Source organism: Meriones unguiculatus, chromosome 6, assembly GCF_030254825.1.
Source record: "Meriones unguiculatus strain TT.TT164.6M chromosome 6, Bangor_MerUng_6.1, whole genome shotgun sequence".
In the NCBI taxonomy this organism is placed as follows: domain Eukaryota; kingdom Metazoa; phylum Chordata; class Mammalia; order Rodentia; family Muridae; genus Meriones; species Meriones unguiculatus.
Window position 1 is genome coordinate 36,516,722 of NC_083354.1, and position 16,251 is coordinate 36,532,972.

Consider the following 16,251-nt stretch of genomic DNA (forward strand, 5'->3'; position numbering starts at 1 on the left):
TTTTCTTCTTCTATGTTTACTGTCACCACAAGAAAGCAGATCTTAAATATATAAGCTTGTATTTTTAGAGACCCAGGAAGCAGGTGCTGTGCCCAAGCAACAAAGAAGGTCACAGGGTGAAATGTTGAGGACAGAAATCTAAAAGTCACACCAGGGGGAGTGGCAGTGGGAGGCACGGAAGCTGGTACCCTCTGGGCAGGAATACACTAAGACAAGGAGGGTACCCGGGCCTGTCGCAGCCCTCACAGAGGATCTCTTGGAGAAGTTCCTCCCAGTTGCCTCAGGGCCAGCATCCACCCCACAGCTACTCGTAACCCAAGTGTCTAATCTTAGTGCAACAGATATAAGTTAAGTCCTCTCTGTTTGCCTGGGCACACAGAAGCTCAGGCTTGCTCCTCCCAGTCCTGCTACCATGCCTTCCTCATGGGTGGACTGTGCCCTCAAACTGTGAGCCAAAATGAACCCTTCCTTCTCGAAGCTGCTGCTTGCCAGGCATTTGGTCACAGCACTGAGAGAAGGAACTCTCACAGATGTCTTCTCTATGGTAGGTGCTCTTGTACACACTGGAGATACAGTGTTTCAGGTAGCTGGAGGCCTGCTCTTTGTCGGGGGATGTGGGCAGAGAGAGGGAGGCCACTATTGGGACCTCGGGGTGTAATCAGTTTTCCATGTAGAGCCAGTAGAGGAGAATCAGAAGGCAGTGGTGGAACATAGGATGGTGTGGGCCAAGTCTGGGGGCGCGGAACGGGGAGGAGGCACATATGGGCAACTTGTTCTTAGCCTCCACCTGAAGGAACTGCCGGTACCTTTGCACACTGCCTTCTGCCCCTCCTCCACTGCTTCTAGGCCAACATTGACTGCACCCATGTCTACCACCTCTCTGACCACATCCCCACTTCACTGCAGTCACCCCAGCTTCCTCACCTCTCAGTCCTCACACTGGAGGCTGGGGCAGCCTCCCTTGGAACACATCCGTTCAACCCTTAGTGTCTATTTCTAGCACCTTTGTGTTTCACCTTGGTGGAGACTTTTCTGCCCACTTGGGTGATGACTCTTTTTTGTGCCCATCTTATGTGCCCACCTGTAATTTGTTCCCCTTGCTCTGGCATGATTTTATCTATCTATCTATCTATCTATCTATCTATCTATCTATCTATCTATCTATCTATCTATCTTTCTGTTTGTCTGTCTGTTTATTCATTCGTTCGTTTGCTTGCTTGCTTATTTATTTACACAGAGTCTCATGTATCCTGGACTGGTTTTAGAGTCACTGTATAGCTGAGGAAAACCTTGAACTCTTGACCCTCATCTGAGGGCTTGGGGCACCACCATTCCCAGCTTACACAATGCTAAGAATGGAACTTGCAGCTTCATGATAGATGGACAAATACTCTAGGAACTGAGCTACATACCCAGCTCCGGTAAACCAAAATTTCTTCAGGAGAACTTGGAACACCCAGGGCAGTGGGCCAGTCTGTTTGTTTATTGATTGATAAGGTTTGTGTGGAAAACATGCTTTATACCCATCATGGACAAAGCCCAGGAGCCACTATGCATCTCTGCCCCTGCTACCATGCAATGGAGTTTACTTCTTGAGTGCATCTGGGGATTCTACTCTATAAGACGGGGTTTGTTTTATTGTCTTTCTCCATATTGTTCCCTTTATTTACCTATCACAGAGGGTGCACTCACATGCCAGGCCATTTGTGTGGAGGTCAGAAGACAGATTTCAGGAATGGCTTTTCTGTTCCTGGCACGGGATCCTGGGATCGAACTCAGGTGTAGGAAGTGGGCTAACCCTGTGCTCGCTCTGTCTCTCCTCAGTTAACAGCGACGTGATGACCAATGACAACAGCGGTGCAGTCAAGCTTCCACAGCTGTGCAAGTTTTGTGACGTGCGATCGTCCACTTGTGACAACCAGAAGTCCTGCATGAGCAACTGCAGCATCACGGCCATCTGTGAGAAGCCGCATGAAGTCTGCGTGGCCGTGTGGTAAGGGGGTTTTGCTTTTTGTATGACCTCACACAATGCTGTCACAAAACACCTGGCCAAAGCAGCTTCGGGAAGAAAGTTTGCTGTGGGTAACAGTTCCAGGGGGATACAGCCCATTGTTCGGGGAGAAGACACAGCTGACTGTCACATGGTGTTAGCATTTATCGAGCAGAGACTGCACCAGATGGAGGTCAAGCGTTCATACACCTGGGCCTGTTGGGCACATTTTACATTCAAACCCTGACACTTTCTTCTCCATCTTTCTAAGTCGTGAGTTAGGAGTCACTGTGTATCCCCAAATGCAGATACTGATGCTCATGTCTTCCCTCCATCAGTTATTAAATCTGATTGCCAGCGTGTCTTTTACTATGGTCTGATGTGCGATGCCCTCCCCTCCCCCAGCACCCCGCACGCTCACATGTTTAACCCCAGGTAGTTTAGTTCATTTTTCAGCTCCCACATGGCGACTCCTACCTCTCAAACTCCAGCTCTAAGGGATGTGATGGCCTCTCCTGACCTCCTCCAGCACCATGCACGCACAGGGTACACGTGCGGCCCCCACAGGTACACATAAAGTAAAAATAGAGTAGGATGTAAGCAAATATGACGTTTAGTGTAGGGCCAATCACCTGGGCAGTTCCCCAAATATATGCCATGCTGTTTATCCTCTGATCTCCAGGCCAAGTTAGTCTCCAAACATATGGACGGCAAAGAGATAATCCATTTTCGATATCGTAAACTATTCCTGTTTTTCTGTTCTGGAATGGAGGAATACCCTGCCATTCTCTCTGCTGCTTTAATTATTTGTTTTCTCCCTTAACCCTTTCTGAAATTCAGGAACTTACATTTCTCTATTTCAGATCTTTCTTCCCATTTTGTAGTTGGAACCAGCTGTTGGCATGAAATGTGCCCCCGCCCCTACACACACAAAGAGTGACTTGTGTCCACCAAGCAGGAAAAACGGATCATGGACTTTAGAAATGGCTTTAGTCAGTAAAGCGCTTACTGTACCAGTGTGAGGACCTAAATTTGACCCCCAGAAACAGCCAGGTGTGGTGCCATGCTCTTGCAATTCCAGCACTCTGGAAGCAGAGACAAGAGGGTGCCTGGAGCTTGCTGGCCAGCCAGCCAGGCTGAAATGGCAGGTTCCAGGCCAGTGAGAAACCTCAGTAATCAAGGGGGGTGTCTCCTGAAGAACAGCACTTGTGGTTGACCTCTGGCCTCCACATGCACATGTGCACAGGTATACATATATGCATATGCACACACGAAAGATAAAAGGAAAAAGATCTACTAGTCCCTAGGTAGCCTCTAAAGAACTCTCTGGTTGGGCAAAGACACCAGCTTTGCCACATGAGCTAGAGGCACAATGTAAGCCTCTAGTGCCCGAGGAGTGGTAGATTTAAAATGACTTCGGTCCCCAGGAATCAGCTTTTCCATACCTTTCCCCCCTAAGAACTCCAGTAACACTGATGCTTGACACTTCAGGAAGCAATCCCTGTTAAAGTTATTTTTATAAAGCTGTTTGGTTTTTTTAGTTTTTCTCTTAACCCAGCTATCACACAAATAATTGAGATTCTATTATGTTAACAAGCTTCACAGCACAAGAACTGAGCAGTTTTAACTCTATTCTTAACCCTCTAAACTAATTTGGCTTCTTCCCAGTGTACAACTCATCGATACTTGCCCTTTGTAGTGTTCTGTGATGAAGTCTCTCTCCTCATTCCTCCTAAACATCTGCCCATGGCTGACCCTCCTAGCTAATTCCCCTCCTTTCTCCTCTAACAACTTCTCTCCTAGCTGGTAGGAAGTCTAGCCCTATTCTCTCCCCTGCTCAGCAACTGGCTGCAAGCTGCTCTATTGGCATCTTAGTGGACAATTGGGGAGCAGTGTTTATACAACATTAACACAGGAGATTCTCAGAACAAGGCTTGCAACCAGATATGGAGAATACAGAAATCAGCATTTGAATCACACAATAACCTTATGCCTACAGATCTCCCAAGAAGAACCGCCTTGTTTACAATCATAAGCGGGCTCTGAGGTGAGCAAAAGTGTAAGGTAGCTGGGCAAAGTCAGAGAAGGAGAGGATGGGGCAGTTTACAGGTGCTGGAAAACAAGAAGTGAGTGTGTTTGTGGAAACTACTTCCTGAGGAAAACGCAGACTTGATTGTTCTATTCAAAGACTGCTCATCCACTCTCCCCTCTCTGTCTCTCGCTCTTGTCCTCAACGAACCTCTGCATCCCAGGAGGAAGAATGATGAGAACATTACACTGGAGACAGTTTGCCATGACCCCTCACTCACTTATCACGGGTTTACCCTGGAAGACGCTACTTCTCCCAAGTGTATCATGAAGGAAAAGAAAAGGGCGGGTGAGACGTTCTTCATGTGCGCCTGCAACATGGAAGAGTGCAATGACCACATCATCTTTGTCGAAGGTGAGCAGTCATCACCAGCTGCCGTCCTCCATGCTGTGAGGACATGCTTCTAGAGCCTGTCTTGGTACCTGGCCTTCACAAGTAGTTTCTTTCCCCCAGAGCAATGGTTCCTCGGGTTCATTCTCAGGGCAGCAGCAGCAACTGGGGATTTGTTAGAAATGCAAGTTATTAGTATTATTTAAACTTTAATTTTTTTCTTTGTGTTCATAGATATGTATGTGTGTGCACAGTATATATGTGTGTGTGTGTGCTCCTGTATGTGATGGCCAGAAGCCAGCCTTGGATCTTATTCCTCAGCAGCTACTCATCTTGCTTTTTGAAGCAGGCTTTCTTATTGGGGCATGATTTGGCTGGGTTGGCTGGTCATTATGAGTAAATAATGAATGCAGACAAATATTTTACTGAGATACTGAGTAAATATTTCACTTTGACACTGAGTTCCTATTGGGACTCATATTCTTGCTTTTTAAGATCTTTTTTTCCCTTCCTTTGTTTTGTGACTTCCAATTAAAATCAGTAGCCATGGCCTTGACACAAATCCTTTAAAGAATGGTTGTTGAGTGCACTCAATGTCTGAGGACATGATGTTATGGCTCCAGATGCCCCAGCCTCTAGATGTATGTATGTATGTATGGATGGATGGATGGATGGATGGATGGATGGATGGACAAACACATGGACAGACAGAGAGATTGGCAGGTCATTTTTTTCCTGTCTGCCTGCTGGATCCTGCAGAAGAAGGATCACAGAGAGACCTTCTCATCCAGTCAGCCTGCAGGCCACATACATACCCGGAGAGCTACGAATCCAGACCAGGGCAATCTCATAAACTTACTTAAAACTTACTCTGTAAGATGTGTTTTGGGATTTGTTTATTATTTTATTTTGTGTGTGGCTGATCCTGTGGTTCTCCAATGTGGACTCTAGATGACAGCATGTCAAAAGGCTAGGTATGCCTGGACATGTTCAAAAGATGGTGTCTTTACTTACTCTATCTCCCCCCACACACACACATACACACGGAACCAGGCTTTGTGCAATGCTTCAGTGCATCCTGCACTGGCCAAGGAGAAGGAGGAGGAGAAAGCAGCAAAGGCAGAGGAAATGCCAGGCTGAAACTACCCTCTTTTCGTAGTTGTCCTGAGCATGTCTCCCTTCCCTTTCTCTGAAGATCTCTTTAGACGGAAGGCCTGAGAACCTATCCCGTACTCATCTAAATTCAGAATGCAAATGAGAAGAGCGGGTGACATCATGGCCAGGTGACAGCAACATTTCAGGCAAGGCATGGTGGGTGCCAGGACTGAAGTGCAGTTCACGGTGTAGGAAAGGAAAATGCCGTCAATCTGTGATCAGGAGCTGGCATGCCAACTTGGCAAGACACTTATCCATTCCATTTTTGGTGTTTTGCATGTGTACATGTGTTATCTGTGCGCATGTGTGTATGCACATCTGTATATGTGTGCATGCACACGCTTGTGGAGGCCCACAGTTGACGCTTCTTGTCTTTCTCTATCACTCTCTACCTTGCACATTGAGGCACACTCTCCCTGAGCTCAGAATTCACCGTTGGGCTCGTCTGGCTGGCCATCGTCCTTGGCGGATTCCATTCTCTGCTTCTAAAGACCTGGGCTTACAAGAGGGTTGCCACATTAGCTGGCTTTCCCATGGGTTCTTGTGATCCAGAGTCTGATCCTCATGCTTGGGGTATGGCACATGCCACCCAGCCTGATGAGACATCTCTCCATACCCCTTCTGGGTACCTGCCAATCTCCACCTGAGCTGCTAGGACTCAAAGGTGCTCACTGTTCTACTTGTCCCTTGTTTGAATTCATTAGTTCCTTCCTTCCCGTCCCTCTCTTCCTTCATTCTTTCCTTCCTTCCTTCCTTCCTTCCTTCCTTCCTTCCTTCCTTCCTATCTAGATTAAATCTTATGTATCCCAGGCTGGTTTTGAACTCACTGTCTACAGAGGATGACCTTGAACTCCTGATCCCCTTGCTCTACCTCCCAAGTGCCAGGATTACAGGTAGGCACCAAAGCCTACCCAGCTTTTACAAGTGTATTAGTGATCTGAACTGATATTTATGCTTGTGTGGCAAACACTTTATCTACTAAGCCACCTCACCAAGGAAGTCAGGCAGGACACGAAGCCCCAGGGATCCTCTTGCCTCTGCTTCCTTGATGCTAGAATTGTTGTCTGGCTTCAGGTTTGTTCTGCCATCTGGGTTCTGCGGCTGAGTTCTGGCCAGGCCCCTGGAACAGAGCATCCAGATGCCTGGGTACCACACACTGGAAAGGCTTGCTTTGTTTTAATCTGTGCCTCTTCCAGTCTCTTTTCTCCCCACATACCCAGTCAAAGGGAGCATGCTGACTCTAGGATTTCTAATCAAAGCTAACCACAGCCCTTACATTGCCGGATAATATTACAAATTAGGCGTGCTGTTCCTGTTTTGACTCAGGATCACAGCAGGAAGCTGCTAAATAAGAGTGGAAGGGCTTGCAGTGCTTTGCATATCAGGACTAGAGTAATCACGCTCTGAGCTAGTCCTGCCTGCTTCTTTATTTCCACAGAAAGCTGCTCTGGGCTGCATGGCCTTCTGTTGGCCTGGCCACTCTATGCTTCTGGAGGAGCGCTGTGGTGGCCTCTCTGTGTCACTGCCAGGACTCCAGAGTCCCCAGCAGCTGCCACAGAGGCCAGCTGTCCTAGTTAGCTCTCAGTGACAAGGACCATAACCGAAAGCGGGAGAAGACGGTTCACCTGGCTTACATTTCCCATCATTAATTCATCACTGAGGGAAGTCAGGGCCGAGACTCAGAGCAGGAACCTAAGGGCAGGAACTGAAGCAGAAGCCATGAGAAAATGCTTCTGATGGTCTCGTTCTCCAAGTGTGCTCAGCCTGACTTTTTATACACCCAGGACCATCACAGGTGGCATTGCCCATAGTGGGCTGGGCCCTGAACATAAATTGAGATATTTAATAAATACATTGTGGGGGGGGCAGGCTGGCCAGCCAATTACAGGATGCTGTCTGATAGTCTGAAAGTCACTTAACAAATTCCACAGGTTCCACTTGATCTCAAAGGATGTTAGGTCAGATCCTGAGGTTGGTGACAAACATCGATTAAAGGGGATAAAGGTCACCCGAGATAATCCTCAGTCTGCACCTGTAGCTTTCTAACCCAACCGTCAGCGAGCTCTGATCTACTAGTCTGTTCTTCCTTCTGACCAGCAACACGGGTGTAGCTTTTCTAGAAAATGCCAACGAACACTCCTGCCTTACCGGCACCTCCCTGGTAAGGAGTGTGCTTTGGAATGGGCTAGCCCAGCATCTGCATAATCACAGGCCTCAGGGAAACTGACAGCACTTGTGGGGGTGAGGGGTGGAAGGGGGTGTCATTAGTGTTTTCTAGAAAATGTATGTTTATGTGGTATGTGTGTCGTATGTGATGCATGCATGGGTGCCATGTGTTGTATGCAGGGATAGGCACTGTGTGTGCATGTGGAGGGCAGAGGCTCGTGCCTGCTGTCATTCTCTATCCCTTCCACTTTCACTTTGAGACACGGTCCCTGATACTGTGGCTCACTGTGCAGCTAGGCTGGCTGGCCAGCAAGTCTGGGGGGTCCTCTTGATCCTGCAGCCCTAGTGCTGGGTTATAGATGCATCCTACCCTACCTAGCTTCTGTGTAGACCCCAACTCAGGTCCTCATCCTTGCACACCAAGCAGTTTATGCACTCATCAGGCTCCCCAGCCGAGCCATTAAATATTTTAATACAATTGTATATATTTGGGGAACAATGGGATGCTTCAGATAAAATGTGACATCTGGGTTATAATGTAACATGTCAGCACATGGGTAACTGTCCTCAGTACAATGGGATGTCACTTTCCTCAAACATTTCTCACTGCATCGTGTGGAAATGTGCAAAGCCCTATTTAGTTACTATTTTGAAATATTCAGTTAGTTTGTATCAACCTAGTGCCTGTACTGTGCTATGGAACATTAGATACTTTTCTTGCCACCGCACTGCACCCCTGTACCATTTAGCTGGTCTCTTGCCACACCCTTCCCAAACTCTAGGGTCACTGTTCTATTTTCTTCTACTAAGAACTTAACTTTTTAGTTTCCAGGTAGAAGGATGCACAGTATTTGTCCTTCTTTGTCAGACTTACTTCACTTTCCATATTTTTAGCATTGTCACACTGCTGCAAATGGAAGAATTTCATTTTTAATGACCGAATAATGTTTCACCGTGCATGTGTGTGTGTGTGTGTTTGCATGTTGTCGCATAACTTTTCTTGATGGGAGGAAAAGGCATCAACTACAGAGCAAAGTATGATTCTACTAAAGTCGAACTTGGCAAAGCAGTGAGTTTATCAGTCTTACTAGGTGAGGAGAAATTTATAGGATCATGGATGACTGCCCCCCACCCCCCAGAACAAAAGCATAAGCTAAAACAATCTCTCCCTGTCATGGATGACAACTTCCCCAGAGATGCAAAAATGGATCCCCCTACCACTTCCATACTTTATATATGGCATATACTTCAGCGCTTTCCAAGACTGGGACTCCACGCAGCTGGACTAGAAGAAGTCCAGAAAGGTGTGGCTGCAACTTTACCCAAGGGTCCAGTGACCATCCCACTTCCTCCTTCTATGAGGGACATCAACAGGCTCCGTCCTGAGGACCTCTTAGGTGATCACAGCCTCCCTGTGAATATAGGCTGTGGCTCTCAGAGGACAGCATTTCACAGCAGGGGAATGTGCACATTCACTTACTCAGGCTGTTTGTGTACTGTGGCTATTGTCTATAATGTTGCACAAAAGATCAGCATAATATCTGGAGGCATACTGGCTTTCGCTACCTCAGGACTGACAGAACACACGGAAGTTCTAGTTCTGGTTTGATGATGGCCACCATGCTGCTTTTCATGGTACCAATTTACATATCCAGCAGCAGCAGTACGTGACAATTCTCCTTTCTCCCAGTTTTGCAAGTATTAGTTAGTTCTGTCTCTCTGGAAATTGCAGTTATGGATGGGGGGGGGGGCGGCGCAGGGTGTGCGTACAGGTGCCACACATACGCTTAGAGCTCAGAAGACAGTTTTCAGGTATTGGCTCTCCGCTCTACCACTTGAGCCTTGGGGATCTAGCTGGGGCTTGGCAGTGCATGCGGCTCCAGGTCCTAGTGCTTGCCTCATCCTTTTGTTTTGAATCATAGTCATTCTCACTGTGCTTTTCATTTGCATCTCCCTGAGGACTAGGATGAATAGTGATAATGAGCCTTTTCAGATTCAACAAAGGCATCTCTTGCTTCCATGTTTGTGCTCCTTTACCTGTGAGAATGCCTCCTGTTTCCCAATAGCAAGAGAACGTCTAGGCATGTCTTCAGGATGCTTTTTACAAGCTGTCCTGCTCTGTTTTGGATCTGTAATAGAGGTGCTCCTTGTCCTACTGCCAAACTTGGGGGTGGCACTGTGGCACTGAAGAGGGTTTGCCTGATCTGTGCGGCTTTTCAGTGGTAAGCCACCACCGGGGCTTGGAATGTGGGAAGCAAGAAAATGAACCACAAGGAAGTAAATGGGTAGTGTGTAGATGCTTCCGGGTCCCAGTGACTATTTCTGCTCATCCTGCATATGCTTCCCACATGGAGAAGAACAGCTTATTCTGGACCACTGTGGGCCTCTAGGAAAGGGAGTTAGCATTGGAGGTGAAATTAGACACCCAACAGCAGAAGGTGAGCCCCTCTGTACAGACAAGACAGAACCATCCCCAAGACCCAGACTAAGGATTTGTGGGACCTTTGTGGTCCTGAGGGCTCTCCAGGGTTGGAGCCTCTTGTGCATATGTTTAGGTGGGCAGACCACTTTCAGAGGCACCTTGTTTTCCAGCAGCGATTCTTCTTTTGGAGACAGGGTCTCCTCATGTAGCCCTGGCTGGTTTGGAACTCACTATGTAGACTGGGCTGGTTTGAAAAGCACAGAGATCCACCTGGCTCTGCTGGAGTAACAAGCATGTGCCAATCACCATGCCGAGAAAGATAATCCTCTTGCCTTTAATTCTCTAACTAATCAGCCATTGAAGACTGGCCATATTGGCGAACCCTGGGTTAAACTGAGGGACCATGCCTCATCATAAGATGGAAGAGTGTTGGAGAATGATTCCCGACATTCCAAAGCACGCATGGGCACACACCACACCTCCACACATATGCAAACATCCACCTTGGATGCATAGGCGTTCACACACATTGCCCAACCTCACATGCAAACATGCATACACACATGCAGACACATCCACACACACACACACACACACACACACACAAGCACGTGCACACACAAACAGAGGCAAGAAGAATAGCAGGCTTGATAGGATGCTGGGAGAATGTCGCACAGCAGAGCAAACAGTGACTTGAGCTGTTCGAGGTTTCCCTGGCTGCTCTTGGGTCATCAGCAGGGGACCGTGTGGGTTGCGTGTTCTCCCCCGCCCTGACACTTTCCCATCTGCAGTGTGTTGAGGTGAAAAGCAGTGCCTCTCAAGCAGTCCTAGCTGTGGCTTCACGCTGCATTAACGTCTGCACCTGTCCGTTGTTTTGACATTGCAGCATGGCACTGTCATTTCTAGAGTTCACGGTTGAGAACGTTGCGATGGACTTTCAAAAGGAAGCTGCCAAAAAAGAAAATCTTGTGGTGAGGGCTGGGGGCACAGCTCAGTTGAGAGGGTGCTTGTCTAGGATACAGGAGGTCCTGAGTTTGAGCCCCACCATGACATAAGCTCAAAGATGCTGGTACTCACCAGTAATCCCAGCTCTCAGGAGGAGGAGACAGGAGGATCAGAATTCAGAGTCCAAGGCTAGCCTGGGCTACACAAGACCTCACCTCAGAAGGACTTTGGTTTAAGTGAGTGTGTGACTTAGCGTTGCGATGCTTCTAAAGGCTCTTCCGGGCCAAATGTGGTCATATGCAGCCCATGGGTAAGGTTGGCTGCTTCTGCTGCTGGAAGTCAGGAAGAGTTCCACATACACTTTTCCCAGGAAGAATTGTTCCTTTTTTTTTAATAATAACTTATTTTTGAAATTAATATAATTACATCATTCTCTCCCTTCTTTTTTCTCTCTCCAGACTTCCCTGCGTACCCTCGTGTTCACTCTCAAATTTCAAATTTTTTTTTGTTAATTTAATTGCTGTTACCCAGGTGCATACACACTCTCACACACACAAAGGCATATGTACATACAGGCATATGCACACACAAAATATATTGAGAAAGAAAGAAAGAAAGAGAGAGAAAAAACAAACAAACTTTCAAAGCACTTCTGATTCCAAGTGCAACCTTCAGGATTCCGTGGGGAGGCAGAACACTGTGTCAGCCAGCTGTGTGGGTTTTGGCCTGCACGCTGCCTGGAGACCGACACAGGCTCTCGCGAGAAGGGAGGAGAACAGGGCTCTGAACCACAGTGCTTAGCTCCTTCCTCTCTCATTGTTGTAGAATTTCTTTTTAAACTAAAACAGCCTTTTGGTTTGTGAGCCTCACTCTGGCAGGAAGACAAATGATTTTTTTTCTTTTTCTTTTTCTTTTTTCAAACAGTATCAGACATGTGGTTTCCTGTCTATGTTTAACTTTGCTAGCAGTTCATCTCGGCCAGCTGGTTCCCTCTGGGCCCATTGCAACCTTTAATGGCACTGCTTCACGCCATGCAGTTAGCCAGTTCTGTGTGCACCAGACGCCTTGCACACTTCACCGATTTCCAGGGCCCTCCAAGGAAAAGCAGTTTACAAGCGTTGTCCCATGTAACCCGAATCGCATGTTGAGGCTTTCCAGCCCCAGCACTGGGCTTTTTAGAAGAAATTTAGGGGTTTGTGTTTGAGGTGGTTTTTGTTTGTTTGTTTGTTTGTTTTGCTCTTGGATTTGAGACAGATTCTCATATCGCCCAGGCTGATTTTGAGTCTTTTACACAGTTGAGGATGACCTTGAACTTCTTATCCTCCTGCCTCTACTTCCTGAGTGCTTAGACGGCAGGCCTAGTTTATGACCTGCGCAGGATCCATCCCAGGACCTCATGAATGCTAGGCAAGTGCTCTGCCAACTGACTGTAGTCCCAGTCGGGATGTTGACCTTTCTGCTCCTCCTCCTCCAGTCCTGAGTGCTGAGATTATAGGTGTGCTCCATTGTTCCTTGTGTTTGGGGTGCTGGGGATCAACTCGGGGCTGGCTGGCAAGCACTCGACCGGCTGAGCTACATCCCAATCCTTTTAGGTCTTGCACACAAGCCATGAGAAGAGCTCTGTGGCAACCCCTGGGTCTGGTTATGTGCTGTCTTCAGATTGTGCACCCAGCCCGCAGAATAGCTGCTTTCCAGCTGTGGGTCTTGGTTCTGAGAGGAAACAAGGCTGATTCACTTTTTGGACTAAAGACAGAATTGGAAGGAAGGAAGGAAGAAAGAAGGAAGGAAGGAGGGAGGGAGGGAGGGAGGGAGGGAGGGAGGGAGGAAGGAAGGAAGGAAGGAAGGAAGGAAGGAAGGAAGGAAGGAAGGACAGAAAGAACAAAAAAAGAACAGAAAAGAAAAGAGGGAGGGAGGAAGGAAGGAAGGAAGGAAGGAAGGAAGGAAGGAAGGAAGGAAGGACAGAAAGAACAAAAAAAGAACAGAAAAGAAAAGAGGGAGGGAGGAAGGAAGGAAGGGAGGAAGGAGAGAAGGAATAGGTATATAAATTTGGTTAAGAAAAATTGTTACAATAAAAAGAAAAGGATGGATTAAAGTCAGTGGAGTTTTCTCCCAGAAAACAAATCCATCATTTGAGTGGTGACTCAGAGCCTCTGCTTGTGTATAAGCTTTGGCTAGAGAGCATATCCCAAATCCTTCAATACAACCGGAGTCTGGACAAAGAAAAATACAAACTGCACTGCAACTCAGTCAGGCCCAGCGGAGGATGAGTCGGAGTGACGTGGGGTAAAACAATTCCCTTTTCTAAGTTGTTTTTTCCTGAAGCAGGTGTTGTGAAGCTAGATGTGGTAGCTCTTGGGGAAGGTTGTAAACTTGTAGAACTGATTCTCCCTGAGTCATTGCAGATTGGGTGGGGTCCAGTGTATGTACCGCCTTCCCTGGGTTCATCCACTGGATCTGAGTGGCCTTTGCAGCTGTACCCTAGGCCTGCAACTGCAGTGGCTGTAGGCTTCTGTGCCACCCAACTGGCCCATATGTGTTCCACAAACTCCACACCCACAGCTCATGGCAAAATGGCTGGTGTGAAACTGTGTTTGCTTCCTTTAGAGAGTCCTGTTGCTTTATAGGTTTTAAAAAATACTCCAAGAAGATGGCAAACCTTGTGAACTGATTTTTATTTCTGCCCAGGCTGAATTCCACAGGATGTACATATGAACTTCTCTACCCATTGCAACAGCCACTCAGTCTTGAAAGTCTTTCTAGTCGTAAACCCCTCCTGCCTATTGTTATATAAACCTTTTCTGTTATTCATTGTGTCTATTAAAATAATGATACCGGGGCTGGGGAAGATGGCTCAGCCAGTAAAGTGCTTGCCTTGCAAACCTAAGGACCTGAGTTGGTTGGGATCCCAGAATCCCAGTCTCGGCACTGGGGAAGCAGAGACAGGACAGGAAGATCCCCTGCCCTTGCTCACCAGCCAGCCCAGCTTATTCCCTGAGCTCCAGGCCAGTGAGAGACACTGATTCAAAAACAAGGTGGGCAGCTTTCGGTGAACACCTTAGGTGGACCTTTGCCTCTACACACACGTGGGTGCGTTCATAGGTGTGTACCAGCTGACACACAAATACACACTACAAAAATGTTGACTTGGAATAAAACAATTTGCATTTGGCCTTCTGGTTTAAGGAAGCAATATCTGGGCCTGGAATGATGGCTCAGACCTGCTATCAGGAACATTTTCTAACTGGCTAGGATAGTCCAGTATGTGGCCAACACCAGGAACCACTGTACCCAAGAATGGCCGTTCTGCTAGACTCTGGGTCTTTCTTTGTGTTCTTTGTATATCCCAGATAGAGACCTTAGTGGGTAGAGCTCATCCCCATGGAGGAGGCCAAAATTCAGTTAGAGATTTAAGGAGAAAACAAGCCTCTTATCTAGGTTGGCCAGTCTTGAGAGGAACAGGATTATGTTTTCAACTAATTAGAAGTTAGTTCAGTGAGGCCCTGGGTCTGTGGAAGACGGGAATCTGTGGCTTTAGAACAAACCTTAACGGGGAAGGACAAGAGCTATGAGGACAAGGATCAAGAAGCCACCCAAGCAGCAGGGAGACGTTTGGGGTATGAAGTATCAGGCCTTATGCTGATAGGGCTGACAGCACTGATATTTATAGGGCACAATCTTTTCCAAGGCGGCTCATCTCCCTGGAGAAGATGGGAAGCCCCCATCTTCACTGCGGTCTCTGCGTTTCAGACCTGAGCACAGGCAGGAGACAGGCAAACAAGAAAACCGTGGAGAAACCAGAACTCGAGGCAGCTGGGTCCAGTACATCCTGGATCAGGGAGCAGAGAGAGAAGACACCCAGTGCTCTGCTCACTTTGTCCTTCTCCTTAGGTCCAGGACCCCAGGCCATGAGAGGGCACCTCCCACAGTCAGGGCGGCGTCCCACGTCAGTCAATCCAGTCTGAAAACCGCCTCGCAGGCATGCCCTAGAATTTTGTTGTGGAGGTAGTTCTAGAGCCTGCTGATCGACGGTGCTAACAGCAAAAGGGGTTATTTTACAGAGTCAGGATGAGGCATAAACACTGTGGCTAGCCAGCGAAGGAATACCCACACTCTGTCGCCGTCGGCCTTAGCTTGGTGGTTACTTATGTGCTTTTCTGTGCAATTCCTAACCCAGGCTTGTGTGCTACGGTGGAAAATATCCAACCGTGTCAGGTTACCTTCCAGCTTCAGGTCAGTGATCAGCTGCCCTGTTGGTTCAGTGTTAACGTTATGGCTCTGGTCCTCAAACAGTTCTTGCTCAGTTTTTAACCTCGCAGTGACAAAGCTGTTTGAGGCTCTCTGGCTTAAAGGCTAACAGTTCAGTTTTAAACTGTGCCCCGGAGAATCTTCCTCCTTTCCCAGTTCTTTAACTTCTTGCCAATTCCAACACCAAACGTGTGTGTGTGTGTGTGTGTGTGTGTGTGTGTGTGTGGTGTGTGTCAATGTGTATGTTTGCATGTGTACATGCATGTGTGCATGGATGTATGGAGGCCAGAGGACAACATCAGAGTCCTCATACATTGTCAATTTTGTCTTTTTGATGTGACGTCTCTCACTGGCCTGCAACTTGCCAGGTAGGCTAGGCTGGCTGGTCAGTGAGCCCCAAGGAGCCACTCATTGCTGCCTCCCTGGTTTGCAGGCCCAGACCACTGCTCCCAGCTTCTGTCAGCTCTGAGCGCTGAACTCAGGTATTTCTGCTTACAAGGCAAATGCTTTACCAACTGAGGTATCTCCCTAACAACATGAAGAGTGGCTTTAAAATATCCCAATAATGGCTATGATAGAAGGCCTCTCTGTTGTTGCTCTCTGCTTGAGGTTTTATCCCCACCTCCAAGGAGTAAGCCAGAAGGTTGGCTTTTGCACTGGACTGAACTTTATTCAAAGGAGAGTCAAGAAGAAACCCATTCAAAGGAGACTGCCTAGTAGGAGAGGAGCTGAGGGATAACTTAGCTTTGAGTATTTGCAGGAGGTATTAAAACAAAGTGCACAGAGGAAAGGCCTCTTCCCCCATCACAGGGAAAGAAATGCTCTCGAAGTCTACCCAGGGTGCTTGGCACTGCCGCCATGGTGCCAATCACAGGCGGTCCTGCAACTCCAGCCGGTTTGCTCTCCTGT

General features: G+C 47.6%; 1 protein-coding gene across 2 annotated transcripts in view; it reads left to right on the forward strand.

Annotated features, from left to right (window-relative positions):
• Tgfbr2 (transforming growth factor beta receptor 2) overlaps positions 1-16,251 on the forward strand; it is an 89,183-nt gene that overhangs the window by 40,088 nt on the left and 32,844 nt on the right. For both annotated transcript variants that reach the window (XM_021634659.2, XM_021634660.2), the window contains 2 exons: positions 1,825-1,993; positions 4,243-4,433. In XM_021634659.2, the coding sequence (XP_021490334.1) occupies positions 1,825-1,993; positions 4,243-4,433 (360 nt within the window). The remainder of the gene's footprint in view (positions 1-1,824; positions 1,994-4,242; positions 4,434-16,251) is intronic.